Below are 15,225 nucleotides of genomic sequence, written 5' to 3'. Positions count from 1 at the left end.
AATTAAAGAGAAGAAAGGCACTAAGAATGTGTAGTTTTTAAAATTATATGCTTCTTAATTAACAGGGTAATCTATTTATGTCCTTTAAACAATCCATAAAGATACACACTGCTTTTCTTACTCCATTTTAGTATTTAAAAGTTACAATTTATGTTTTTCATGAAGTGTAATGATCCTTTGCTGGAATAAAAAATGTTCTTAAAAGCACTGTAAAAGTTACTGTCCTGTTACCACAGACCAAAATTAATATCTTTGTATTTCTGTTAGGAAGAATTGTAGCACCTATTTTATTGGTACTTCCCCATCCATGTTTTAGACCCTTAAATCAATGATGTGAAGTTTTGTCCTGTTCATACTCCCTGTATAGTTATTTAATTACCATGGTTTTGTTCTCCTTCCACATCTGATTAAATAACCGCAACCAATCATTTCCTCCTAGCCTTCTCAGTGCTGCCACCTGCTGCCAGAATTCAGTGACACTCTGTGGGTAGCTACGGACTCCCATGTTGAATTGGAGGACTGCAAAATAACACACAAAGATTAAATTCTGGAGCATATAGAGAAAAATAAGATAAATACTATTTAATTAAATATCGAAAGAAAAATAATTTCATTAATTCCAACAAGTGTTAAAAATTCTTTACTTGAGACCTTCATTTAATTAAAATTACCTATGAAAATGGAACTGACACAAATTGAAGATGTTTTCTTCAATTTCAATGCTTAAATTCTTTTTATTTATGGAATACCTCTATTAGTTTGCAGATGCATCTTCAATTTTGATGCCTAGTTTTCATTGCAAACAAAATGGAGAGTAATTTGGCAATATCCTCAAAATAGTTGAGAAACATCTCTCTCTATTTTTTATTACAGATATACGGGTATTTAGAAAGTCTTAAGAAAAATAAAATAGCTTGTATTAAAATTCCCTTTGTATAATAAATTATTCAGGAATTTTCATTATTAGGGAAGTAATTAAGGACAGGGAACTACAATTAACTTGTTTGGCAAAAAATTTACTGCAGAGACAAAACTATATGCATATAGTTATAGTGCAGCAACTATTCCCGATTGCTGTACTTTTCCAGAATTTTAAGTACTTTTTCAGTTTGGACAATGCAAAGTGATCCTTGTGCTGCAGATGGAGGTGGTATAACAGGGGCGGCACTTCGGTAACCTGCTTCATTACTTCATTAATGAAGTACACTTCATTAACTCCTGGCCTTTTGGCCGTAAAGGGACATTGCAACCCTATTCAATAATGTAACTGTTACTATTGAAGGTGGTGCAATAAAAGATTTTTTTTTCTGCTATATGGCTTCATTTATTGTAATCAACAGATATATGAATCTCTGTCAGCTTTTATATGATTTTTTTTTTTTTTTTTTTTAATGTGAACCCCAAACACGAGAGGTATTAGAACCTATAGTACTTAGTACCGTGCTTGGGTTGGAGGTTGAGAAGACTAAAGAAGATATTTGTTGACATTGGACTTGAACTTCTGTAGATTGTAATATTCAGGAAATACGTATGAAGGAAGGTTGTTCCAGAAAACGGAAGTTGAATGAATAAATGAGGAAGATGAAAAGTTGGTTCTGTGGGTTTGAAGTTGGACAGTAAATGGATGTTGGTTGGTGGCGGCACGTGTTCAGACTGTTTTGAAAGAGAGAGCGGGAATTATAGAAGCCAATTCAGAAGAATAGTGCCTATGGAAGTATCTGTAGAAGACGCATGCAGCAGAAACAGTACGTCTATGAGAAAGCGAGTGGAGAGACTCTGTTAGAGATGAATCATTAAATTAACCTAACTGCCCTCTTCTGAATGGAATCAAGAAGCCTGAGAGAAGTTTTGGGGGTACCACCCCAGATGTGGGAACAATATTCCATGGCAGGGCGGATTTGCGATTTATACAGAGTGAGCAGCTGTTTGGAAGAAAAGTAACGCTGAGAGCGAAAGAGAAAACCAAGTTTTTTAGATGCAGAGGAAGCAATATTTGTAATGTGCTTGTGCAAAGAGAGATTAGAAGTCAGGGTAATCCCCAAAAGAGATATATCATTTTGCCTAGAAATCGTAGTGTCACTAAAGATAAGCATAGGAGCAAAAGAATCCTTTTTGCGAGATATAAGACAAGACTGAGTTTTAGAAGGGTTGAAATCAACTAAGTTGTCTTTGCCCGATTGGAGAATTACCTGAAGATCGGCATTTAAGGAATTGGTAGCAGATTTTCGAGAAATTGAAGCTGATTGAGCAGGACAAGGTTTCTCAAAATGGAAAGTGGAATGCAATGTGCTATCATCGGCAAAACTATGGATAGGATTTCCAGTCAATGGAAGAAGGTCATTAATATACAAGAGGAAAAGAGTTGGGGAAAGAACTGAACCTTGGGGGACACCGGCATTAGTGGAGAAGTTAGAAGACAGAGAGCCATCTACCATCACCCTCAGTGAGCGATCAGAGAGAAAACTGGATAACCAATTACTAAAAACAGTTGGCAAACCATAAGATGGAAGCTTGTTTAGAAGACCTTTATGCCAAACACGATCAAAAGCCTTTGAGATGTCAAGAGCAACTACTTGTGTTTCACCGAACCTTTCCATTGAATTAGTCCATAGATGGGTAACATAAGCCAGAATATCAACAGTGGATCGACACTGACGGAATCCATACTGGCGATCGTTGATCAGACGGAAGGTTTCTAGGTAGTTTAAGAGTTGGCGGTTAATTGATTTCTCCATTACTTAGAAAGAGTAGAAGTAATTGCAATGGGACAAATTGGATGGGAGGGATTTGTCACCCTTTTTAGGAACTGGCTGGATATGAGCAAATTTCCAAGCAGAAGGAAAAACACCTTTGGAATAAGAAAGTGAAAAAAGGCGGCAAAGAATAGGAGTAAGTTCAGGAGCACAGGTTTTGAGAACAAGTGGAGAAATACCATCGAGGACCTGGAGCTTTCTTAGCATCAAGATTCGTCAAAATCCTTCTGACATCCTTTTGATGGAAGACCACAGGAGGCAATGAATGGAGCATGTTGGGAATGGTGGGAGGTGGTTTACCAAGATCATTAATACATGAGTTGGAAGAAAAATGGGATGCTAACAGGTCAGCTTTATTCTTGGCTGAAATGACAACAGAACCATCTGGTTTGGACAGAGGTGGGAGCAGAGATAGGCAAAAGTTGCGGCCAATAGCTTTGGCAAGAGACCAGAATGCTCGGCTACCATTAGGGCAAGAAGCAAGTTTTCTACTCTTAGCCTGTTCAAACTCTAGTTTGGACTGATTAATAACTGCTTTTCAATTGTTGCGAGCTTTGGTGTAGGCAGAGAATGAAACTGAAGAATTAAAAACAAGCCAATTACGATATGCAACATTCTTCTCTTGAACAGCCTTAGCACATTTATTGGAAAACCAAGGTTTAGATAAAGGATGAGATTTTAAAGTGGAGTGTGGGATAAAGGATTCCATTCCTGCAAGAATAATTTCATTGACACGATCTGAGCAAACATTGACATCAGAAGTTTTCAAACAGTAATCCGACCAAGGAAAAGAAGAAAAGAAGTCTCGCAGGTCATCCCATTTTGCATTTCTTGTAATGCCAAACAACACGAGGTTGGGAATAGCCATGAGATAAAGGTTCCATTGGAGAAGAGACAATTACCAAGTTGTGTTCTGAAGTGCCTAAAGGAGCTCTCACTTTGACCATGTACCTAGAAGGTTTGTTTGTGAGAAAAAGATCAAGCGTATTGGCTGTATGATTAGGATTGTCCGGTATTCTTGTAGGTAAATGAACAATCTGTGCAAGGTCATTAGTAATTGCAAAAGCCTCAGCATCTCGACCTGCTGGGTCGGTGTGAGTAGAAAACGGAAGCCAGCTGGAGTTGTGAACATTAAAATCACCAAGGAAAATTACCATGAGAGAACGGTAGAGACAACAGATGAATTTGACACAATGAGGTAGAGAGATTTTAAGCGATTTTAAGAGATTTTAGAGAAGATCAAAGAGAGGAGATTCCAATTTGCCAAGTCTCTGACAGGGAATATCAGAACGGACATATGCACAAGTACCACCTTTGAGGCAAAAGGAATCATACAGCGAATAATTTGGGCATCTGAGATGAGCAGTAGTTGAATCAACCGATAACTGAGATACTGTCAGAAAAAGTACATGGGGTTTGGCAGACTGCAAGTGGAAATGGACATCGTTGAGATTAGAATTGAGACCACGTATATTTGTGAAATGAATTAGGAAGTTCTTTGGAGGTTTAGATATTTTCGCAGATAGGCTTGCTCTATTAGTTTGACAATTCATCGTGTATTCAATGGTAAGAAAAAGTGGGTGGGACATGCTGTATGAAGTAATGAAATTTTTGGATATGGCGTACACGTGGTAAGAATATACCCAGATCCTTGACATAACGTGGCCTCGACAATGCTCCCCACATACACACTACTCGGACTCCCTCCAGTCACTATCTGGCAGAGTAGAGGTAGCAAGATTATACACTAGCTGATCCGGAAGCCTCCTAGAGAGTTACCAATTGGTTCGGTCTGGTGTACTAACTAGCGGCCAGCCTGCGAACACCGTTTTAGAGCTGTACCCTCGAAATGTAAGGAATATTGGATCTCGCCACAACGTTCATCATAACCTCAAAAGTCATCAATCATACTGCATGATGGAAGAGATAGGGAAGGGTTGACCGGAACTTAGCTCTAGAGACTAAACATGGGTTCCACCACTTCAAGCCTCCAATAAGCAAAGTGGTGGTATTGCACCGGTTGATGAGAGTCATCTACCACCTAGTACTGCCTGGTAACATAGAGCGGCGGTGTTCCTCCATGTGGTGTGGTGTGGGCACCACACCTCGACCCCTGCTTACGTTGGTTCACACCTGGGTGGTAACCCACCATGTACTTGTGCATGGAGGTTATACCCAGGATTACTAACAGTCCCACCTTCGTGACGGTGCAAGCAGAGGATTTGGCTGTCACAGACCGTCCAGACTTCGCCGAAATTGGGTCCACTTGACTTGAATGTCACCCGAATATCAGTTCCATCAGTGTTTTAGACTCCCAGGTAGCAAGTACAACTTGTGTGGCATATCTGAGAGAATGTCTGTGACAACCTCAAGGAACAGAGTGACAACCTCTGTGACAACCTCAAGGACCAGAGTGACAATCTCAAGAACTCCCAAGGTTTAGTATGTGAATTAGTAAGACTGTGGAATTATTGAACCTTGAAGACATTCGTGACTTTGCAGACCATTCACGTGATATGCCTCCTTGAAATGCAAATTCACCCCAACTATACTGCACTTATGCAGAACAGATAAGATTTTAATAATCCTGAAAATTAACCCTGACAGCTCCTTATTTTTTTCTCTAAGTGTCCCTGGCATTGAACAATGTCAGGGACACTGGCATTGAACAATTAAATTCTTCAATAAATAATCTTGTCACGTCTTTGTTCCATTTAACCTTATCCTTAAAAAAATAAATAAATAAATAAAAGACAAAAAGTACATTGACTAAAATCTTTGACCAGCCTGACAAACCTTGCAAGTTGTAGATTCATGTGGCCAGCAGTTTAACTAGAAAAAGATATGAGGTGTGTATGATATATGTGATATATGAGTTGTGAAACTATCTAGTGCTGAGTTTTTGGTGGCTATGAGTATGAATGGCACACAGTACAACTTTGCAACATTAGGTACCACTGCATTGCTTCACTGTGAGTTAGGCTGGTAAGAATCACCATTACCGCATGCAGTGTTTTACTGTAACCACTGGTTAAGGGTGTATTCAGTGTATTTGACAATTATTGAAAAATGGCTGATAAAATAACCTCCAATGCTGAGTTTAAATTCTGAGAAGCTTATTGTGATGACTATCTCCATTTTAGGTATTTAATACTCAGAGATAAGATGTCATATTCTAGAATTTGTTATCAGTGTAGGGATGCCTCTAATTAGTCTTTTATTTATTTATTTATTTTTTTTAAACCAAAAATTGAAATTGTCAGGCTGGGCAAAGGTTTTAGTCAATGTACTTTTTTTTTCAAATTAATGCTGGTATAAAAGAACAAAAGAAATTATGCTACTTTATCTTTCATTTATTTTTTTTAAGGATAAGGTTAAATGGAATGAAGACAACAAGATTATTTACTGAAGAATTTAATTGTTCAAGAGGGTTATTTCATTGCCTGGGACTCTTAACAAAGACAATATTAAACCAGAAAAATAAATTCTTTTGTTTATATTCCAAATTAAATGTGTCACAAAAGTATCAAGCCTGATTCAAGAAAGAATTTTTAATGGCAAAAGTTCAACTGCATTTAAACAATAAAAAAATCCAAAAGTTCAACTCAACCCATTATTAGGCAAGCAAACTGGATTCATTTTTTTATTTTTATTTATGTACAGTTTTTGACTAATTCATTCCTGCCTGGTGGGTGGGGGATATTGTCATTTGCACCTGCACATCTACCATGTCATAACCAGTTAATGGAGAAGCAATAAATTTTAGTATTATATTTTGCTTCAAGCAGGTTAAAAGCGCAGCTGAGGCTTATAATCTGTTGTGTATAACCTAAAGCAATACAGTTATATCATGTTCACATATCTGAGTGATATAGTTGTTTTTTGAGAGAGGAGACAAATGAAGGCAATACAGGTCAGGCTGCCTTTCCTCATCACACACCTTTAATTGTTGCAGAATTAGTTTCCTGTAGCTTCCTGATGCAGCTTTTCCCAGTGCTAACAAAATCACTCTATGATATGACTAGAGGGTCTGTTGATAACTGAGCTTTGTGCACATCAAAATTTTTTAAATTTCTTTTGACTTAATTTTTATCCCTATAAGCTAAATTAATTAAAAACCAAAGTGTGCAATAAATACCAGTGGTGGTAGTTTACATTTATATGGCTAAAGCTATGTGATCAATTTAAAAAGATTTGCTCAGCCATGTGTTAATCCCAATATATCAAGAGTGCAAATCAGAATTTGCAGTTGCACTAAAGTATTCACGTTTCTTAGAAACTTCGCAGAGGTAATGCTTGCAGAAGAATTTTATTACGTTTAGCCCTGTTCGTGAAACCCATCATTAGAAAAATTCCTTGCAAATTAGAGTGCTGGTAATGCTACCAAGTTGAAGAGGAAAGCCAATATAGTATGAACACGAAGATGCAAGTGACACAGTATAGAATCTGTAGATTATCAGACCAATAGTAGCTGCCACTTAATTTAAACTTGTGATTTTGTTTGTTATGACTCTTTGTATAATTACATATTTTGTATTATAACTCTGTATACAGTGCAGTACTGTCTTTAATAGTGACACCAAAGGAAGCCAAGCAGTAACGTTTATAGGGTAAACTATTACAAAGTTAGGATTGTATTTCCACAGACACCAATTTATAATGACTTTGTCCAAAACCATTTTTCTGTATAATACTATTTCCTCAGGAACCAATAAGGAGCACAATATGAGGTTCTAATGTATTTGAAATTCTGAAAATTAATCAGTATATTACTCTACTAGCATTAGCTGGTGGTCTGAAATCTACTTGTTATATTTTGACAGAGAATGGGAAAGCTTAATGCAAGACTTGTTTTGTAATAGTTAACCTAAGAACAAAAAGAAATTTGTCTTTAATCTGATCTTTTGGAAACTGCATATCAATAACAGATAAGATACTATGCACTTCTTACTACTGGAGATGAAAACAGTATATGCGGCATGATCCTGCAACAAAATGATAAGATGCAGAGATACAAAACACTTCCCTAAAAAAAACTTCTCTCAAGGATAAACTATTAATTGAAATTTCTAGGAAAATATTTTGCAAAAATTGCAGCTGAATATGCAGCAGTGTCTATCTAAGAACTTTAAGCAGAAAAGCAAATTGATGTTTTACAACATGCTCTGTCTTCATTAATTCTGTTTGTGACGCAAGCAGACAATGAAAAATCACTGCTGTGCAGACACTTAGGTGGCTATGGCACAGCTGATGCAAGTATTCTTTTACACAGTTTTATTAATCTAACAAACAGATAGTATATCAACAGACAAAACATGGAGTTAAATTGCAATGAAAATTTATATAAAAGAGTTTAAGATTTTTTATGAAAACAAATGTAATTTCAATATAAAATAAAATGGGTGTTAAAAAATTGAAATCAGAACGACCTTTGGTTATTATAAAATCACATTAAAAAACTTGATAGACTATATGGCAATGCTTTTTTTTTTTGAGAAACTTGAAAATATTCAGTTTTATAGAATTATATGCTGATTTGTCATTTAGATCTCTATATAAATTATATTAAGAGCATAAATACAGATTTATATTCTTAATACATTTTTATTATAAATTTTTATAACAAAATCTAAATGTAAAATGTTGTTTCCCTCTAAGGGATCTATCATTTGCTATTAATACCTACACATGCGATACCTGGATTTGAAGATGTACTGCTGCTCTCCAACTGCAAAGTCATGGAAGAAAAGAAACCATCTTGTGAAACACTGGACACATCATTCCTGTTGTAAATTAAGCAAGAACTAAGGAATATTTAAAAAAGTTTATTTACCATATTACTGTAAAATAGCAGCTTTTAAAATATAATTTTTTTTTATTTCATTAACTTCAAATTAGAGAAAGAAAAGGAAACCTACATGGTATATTGCATCAATAAGTAATCCAGTTAAATTAATTACTCTTGAGACCTCCGTAGCCAAGTGGCCAGGAGTGGGAATGCTGTAGCACACACTCTTTGAGTAGACCAGGGTTCAAGACCCTTACAGCTAAATACAGTCGATCTTCCAATCCGCACTGGACCAACGGGCAGATTATGGTCCATTTCTCTCAACATGAACTGTTGAGGAGGCTTCCATCCGGCTGCTGCTTACTCTTGTTTTTTTTTTTGGTTTTTAGGAGCATTAGCAACTAAGGCCATATTGCTCCGAGAATATGCGGTGGTCATTCCCTGACCTTTCCACATCCTCCGTATTTGGTGGTGACGGGCTCGAACCCCGGTCTAATCAAGAAGCGTGTGCTACGCGCTTCTTGATTAGACCGAGCAGGATGCTCTTTCCCACCTGGCTACGGAAGCGCTGCTTACTCTTGAACTACGTGAAATTAATGATACTGAAACTACAGCACATTACATATTTAGGTAACTACTGCTGTTATCATATAAAAAGGAAAAAAAAATTAACAAACCAACCAATATAAAATTAAACAACTAAATAAAACTAAAACTAAAAATAAAACTTTAATGGCTAGCACATTTGAATACTGAAGATTATGCAGTGGTTTAATGCTAATGAAAGGAATTTAAATTCTAAAATATAGGAGTGAATATTTGAAAACGTATGAAATCAGTGTCACCTTATGAATAAATTCATTGACTGAAGTCATAAAAATTAATTGTGCGAATATACTGAAAAAAAAAAATATATATATATATAATAAAAAATATATATATAATAAAAAAAATATATATATATACAGTATATCCATATAGATACATATATATATAAACGACGACCTCTGGAAACCAGGCGAAAGCCAGCTGTAATCAGCCTTTCTGCAATAAGCAGGGCTCTGCTGTAGTCAACTTTCTCTGCCAGAGCATACTGTGAGATGCATGATGACTCTTCTTATGATTAAAGCCGGACCCTTTCAAAATCGGCCATGTGGTAGGCAATGGCATACCACCACATTATCTTATGCCAGAGACCACAACAAAAACAACTCCAAAGACTGCTGTTAACCAGATCCTGCATGCCACTGAGTGCCCTGCAAAATTAAATTTAAGAAAGAAGAGGGTAAACGTGGCCACATGGAATGTAAAAAGTTTAAAAGAAGGCAAGATGGATATGGTCATCAATGAAATGGATAGGTATAAAATTGACATTTTAGGAGCAACCGAAGTCATGTGGACAGGACAAGATCATTTTGAAACTGGATACAGGCTTTTGGTTGTTTTTTCTGGAAGTGACCAAGTAAAAGAACATGGTGTCACTGTCATTTTGAATAAGGAATGTTCAAGGTCTCTTCTTGGATACAATCCTATTAATAGTAGATTGATGACGGTTAGACTTCAGCACTAGCCAGTAAATCTCACAGTTTTAGTTGCATATGCACCAACATCCACAGACAAAGATATGGACGTTTATTATGAAAATTTCCAGTCAGCTCTTGATCTGGTCCCAAAAAAGGATGTTTTGATACTCGTGGGTGATTTTAATGCAAAAGTAGGCAAAACAGTTTCTTCTAGTCTGGAATGTGGTAGGTTTGATCTTGGCACCAGAAATGAGCAGGGTGAAAATTTAATTGAATTTTGTCACCTAAACAGTCTTGCCATATGTAACACCTGCTTTCAGCAGCACCCGAGAAGGCTCTACACATGGAAATCTCCTAATCATAAAACAAGGAATCAGATTGATTATATCCTTATGCAGCAAAGGTGGCCTTCCACTGTAATCACAGCAAAAACACTTCCTGGAGTAGATTGTGGCAGTGATCATCTACTCCACATCGTTCTCAAGCTGAGGCTGAAAAAGATCACGAATAAGGTTTTCCCTACACGATTGGATGTAGAAAATATTCCAAATGATTATATGCTTGAAACAGGCAATCGTTTTCAAGCTCTATTAGAACTAGATGACGATATGCTGCCTGAGGAAATGTGGGAAAATATAAAAAGCATTATTAAGGATTCAGCAAATAGACACATTAGAGAAAGGTCAAATATCAGGAAGCCTTGGATTACAGAAGCCACTTTTAAACTTATTGAACAGAGAAGAACTGCAAAAGTCCAGGGTGTACAAGGAAATGAAGAGTATCAGGAACTAAGCAAAGTCATCAAGCGCTGTTTAAGCGAGGGCAAATAGGATTATATCAATCAAAAGTGTAAAGAAATCGAATACCACAACAAATGAAACAACACTAAAACGATGTATGATGTAATTAAGTCCTTAAGACAAAAGTTCCGACCAAAACTTAATGTAATTAAGGACTCCAAAGGGGAAATTTTAACAGAGGAGAATACAATCAAAGTAAGGTGAAAGAATACTGTGAGCAGCTCTTTCGAGCACCTTCTGGTACTAATGATCTGCCATCCCCTTTTCAAGAGTGTGAAGCAGTTCCACTGAAGGAAGTCGAAAAAGCCATCAGAGAACTAATGTGTGGCAAGTCACCTGGAACTGATGAAATCCCAGCAGAATTGATTAAAGCTACAGGTGCGAAGGGCACTGCGTTTTTCATAAAATGATTGTAAAAATTTGGGAAACGGGACGGTGGCCCATCAGATTGGAAGAAATCAATTTTCATCCCCTTACCAAAAAAACGGAGATCTGAAAATTTGCTCAAATTACAGGACTATTAAGCTAAATTTCTCACGCTAGCAAGATTCTTCTTAAAATCATAATCGAACAGAATCTCAAGTAAACTTGAAGAAATGCCAGAAAAGTAAGCAGGTTTCAGAATTGGTAGAGGAACCAGAGATCAGATCTTAAGCCTATGACTGATTATTGAAAAATGCAAAGAATTCAATGTTCTAGTTGTTTTGTGTTTTAAAGATTATGCAAAAGCATTTGATTGTCTTCAATATGAGAAATGATAGGAAACAATGATTATTATGAGTTCCCAATCCACATAATTCAGCTGATTAAGCTACTGTACCAGGAACAGGAAGGAACTGCGAGAACAAACATGGGAAACACGGACTTTTTCACAATAGGTAACAGTGTCAGGCAGGGCTGTATTTTGTCACCTCATCTTTTTAATCTTTATGCGAAAGATATCACGCGTGAAGCTTTGGAAGATTTAGAGACTGGCAACAAAATTGGAGGACTGAAGATAAACAACCTTCATTATGCAGATGATACTGTGCTAATTTGTAATTCTAAGGATCATCTTAAAGAAACTCTGAGGAGAGTATGTGAAGAAAGTAAGAAAAAAGGATTGTTTCTGAATGTGTATAAAACTAAAATTATGGTGATAATCTCGATTCCAGTAAAGTGAAGGTTAATGGGCAAGATATCGATGAATTCGTTTACTTAGGGTCAAGAATAAATAAAAATAGTGACTGCTCAAACGATGTAAAGAAACAACAAGCAATTGCTAAACGTTGGTTGCTGATCTGATAAAATTATGGAGAGATCATGATCTGCCCCTAAAGACGAGCTGAGAATCATTGATTCATTAATTTTCCAGTTGCCACTTATGGATGTTAAGGATGGAATCTGAAAAGAGTTGACAGGAAGAAAATTTAGGCATTTGAAATGTGGTGTTACAGGAGAATACTGCATATTTCTTACTTGGATCAAAGAACAAATGAGTGAGTATTGAATAAAATTGGCAGGTCTAAAATTCTTCTTCATAGCATCAACAAAAGAAAACTCAAGTTTTTTGGTCATACAGTAAGAAGGGAAAACTTTCTGTTGAAGACTATAATGGAAGGAAGAACCGAGGGGAAGAAGTGCAGAGGAAGACCTGCAACTAGGTGGAAGAATGGGATCAGTGAACTTTTGGGCATGACACTTTGCGATGCTGCTTGTATAGCACACGATCGATGCAGATGGAGGAATTTGTTGGTGGCCACAACAGCACCTCAGGGAGCTATGTGACTGGAAAAAGAAGATGCACGATTTCTTCAGGAATGAACCAACACCTACCTACCAATATCCAAAGGCATATTTCAATAGCGAACTGCTGAAAAGCACCCAAGCATTTGCTACTGCACTTTTAACAAAAAAAACTGAGAAAATGCCAAGTTATCTATAAAAACGACTGCTTTTCAGTAGTTCAATAAGAGAATAAGACCTTTTGGGTGTCAACAGGTGTGGGAGCTCCCCTGTATGTCTGTGATTCCTTTATGCTTTCAATTCTCATTTCTTTGATTTTAGTTAATTTATCATTTGGGAGTCTGCATTTATCATTGGGGATGGAATTCTGAAGTCTTCTTGCATAACACTGGCAGCAGTATTGTGCCAACTTCATGAAAGGCTGAAGGTTTTTTTCCCACAGTGAAAGTGACTTGAGTGATTTAATTTTATTATTTATTTTGGTTGGTTTATTAATTTTTTTCTTCTTTTATATGGTAATGGCGGTAGTTACCAAAATACAGGAATACCTCGCATAGTGCGGTTAATTCGTGCCAAAAAAAAAATACCGCGCTATGCAAAACCGCCGATCGAGGTATTATTAGTATTTATTTTAATGTAATGCGTTCCGACAACTTGATATGGGTCGAGTTGCAAAAATATATAGGTGTTCGTTTACTATAAATTGATGCACACGAAGTTCTTACAAAAAAAGAAACTAAAATGATAAAAATTAAAAATACTAGTAAGTACAGTAGAAATAATTTTTATTGCAGTATGTACATACAAAAAGAATATAAGTGAAGTATGTACTCTATTTTTATTTTGAAAAATAACTGATCAGCTTAGTTTGCACAGTTTTTTTCTTCTTTTTATGTGCATACATCTCTTTATAACATCGAATGTCATTTTGCAACGCCTGTCTTACTTTCATACCTCGTTCAATGTTTGGATCTAGAAGAACACTCGGCGCCATAACGTTTCTTCTTTCCACTCATATTTGCGTATAAAGGTGTAACATTTTTAAAAAAATAATCTTTAATAAAAATACACAGCGAAAAATATTTGTACAGCTTACCCACAATCAACGACCTGATCGCTCAGAATCTAGAGTGTTTATTAAATGTATGAATGCTAGCAGAGTTCGTATATAATGGGAGTTTCGACAACAGTCAGAATGGCCTTGAATCCATAACGCATTGGCCTACGTGCTGGCATTATAATACATACATACATGCATATCAAATGTATTGGTGTGTCACGCAGTTAATTTTTTTTTCAATTTGTAAACCGCGCTAAAGCACGGTTTACAAATTTACATATAATTTGTTTTGGATTTAGCATTATTAATTTAATTGGATTAATTATTTATCAGTTAAATATCTATGTATATTTCCTTTACTTTCTCCACTTGAAGTTATTAATTGGTACAAACAATCACGGTCCATTAGTTTTCTCTTTCACTTCCCATCCCCCTTTCTTCCCCTTTTGATTTTCACATGATTTTCAGTGTGGTTGGGCTCTATTTTTTTTTTTTTTTTGTTTTTTTCATTACCTTGTTTTAAGTTAGGCTGTCATTTAGTTAATCATTATTAACTGATAGTTTTGTTTATTTAATTATTTTTGCTTATTTTCCTTCTTAGTTTGATTTGGTAATTTTATTTTGCATATCAATATTTGTTTCAGCTATCAATTCGATATTGGTTGACTCAAATTTACATTTTGTATGTTTGGTTTCCTAAGTTAGTTTGAAGAGGGCCATCCATACTTATGTTTGTGTTTTTTGTAAACACGTTAGCATTCTCCCAGTTTGCTTTGTGATAGGTCATACTGGAAAACCAGTGAATGCTTGGCTGCTTTTCACTACGATTGTATTTCATTACAGAAATACAACCGTAGTGAAATGTGGATGTTGACATGTGGGTGCTCCCCCCCCAAGAAACCATGCCTGTGACTCTCTTATTTTTTCAGTTCTTTCTGATTTCTTTGATTTTAGTTAATGCCCTATTTGGAAGTCTATATTTATCTTCAGGGATGGAATTCTGAAGTCTTCTTGCATAACATAAGCAGCAGTAGTGTGCAACTTTGCAGAATGCTGAGAGGCTTTTCCCACGGTGAGAGTAGGCTTTCATTGTTTAGATTTTATTATTTAATTTATTTTGATAGGTTTGTTAATTATTTTTTCTTTATCTAGTAACAGCAGCAGTATTTTCAGCATTATTAATTTCATATGGTTCAAGAGTGAGTAATTTAATTGAATTGCTTATTTATTATTTCATTAATTATACACTGACATTTCTTTCTAACATGCTGAACTACTGAAGAAGTGAGATAAATACTATATGCCAATTTGTTACTTAAACACATTATATGTATATTCTGGAGAGTTAAGAATTTTGTCTTCTTTCAGAATATGGCAAAACATTTGCATATTTTCTAGAAGAAAAATATGCTTTGTTGGTTCAGTGTTTTGGTCTGTTGTTCTCCTTCTCATCCTCCCCACCTATCCTTATGAAATGTAATAATGAAGCATTAAGATATATAGGACTTATATTTTGCACATGGTGTATTATTATGCTAAATATTTAATTTTCATGTTTTAGCAAATATAAATGCAC

At 35.8% G+C, this 15,225-nt stretch overlaps 1 protein-coding gene across 1 annotated transcript in view; it reads right to left on the bottom strand.

Moving 5' to 3' along the window:
- LOC150088916 (uncharacterized) overlaps positions 1-15,225 on the bottom strand; it is a 135,205-nt gene that overhangs the window by 13,421 nt on the left and 106,559 nt on the right. Inside the window, exons 11-12 of the mRNA XM_090370358.1 lie at positions 8,440-8,530; positions 380-519 (exon numbers count right to left, since the gene is read on the bottom strand). Of these exons, the coding sequence (XP_090226484.1) occupies positions 380-519; positions 8,440-8,530 (231 nt within the window). The remainder of the gene's footprint in view (positions 1-379; positions 520-8,439; positions 8,531-15,225) is intronic.

This window comes from Mastigoproctus giganteus, chromosome 3 (assembly GCF_048544385.1).
Source record: "Mastigoproctus giganteus isolate SK-2022 chromosome 3, ASM4854438v1, whole genome shotgun sequence".
Taxonomy (NCBI): Eukaryota; Metazoa; Arthropoda; class Arachnida; order Uropygi; family Thelyphonidae; genus Mastigoproctus; species Mastigoproctus giganteus.
The sequence above is the reverse complement of the archived record's forward strand: the minus strand, read 5'-3'. Positions and strand labels throughout refer to the sequence as shown.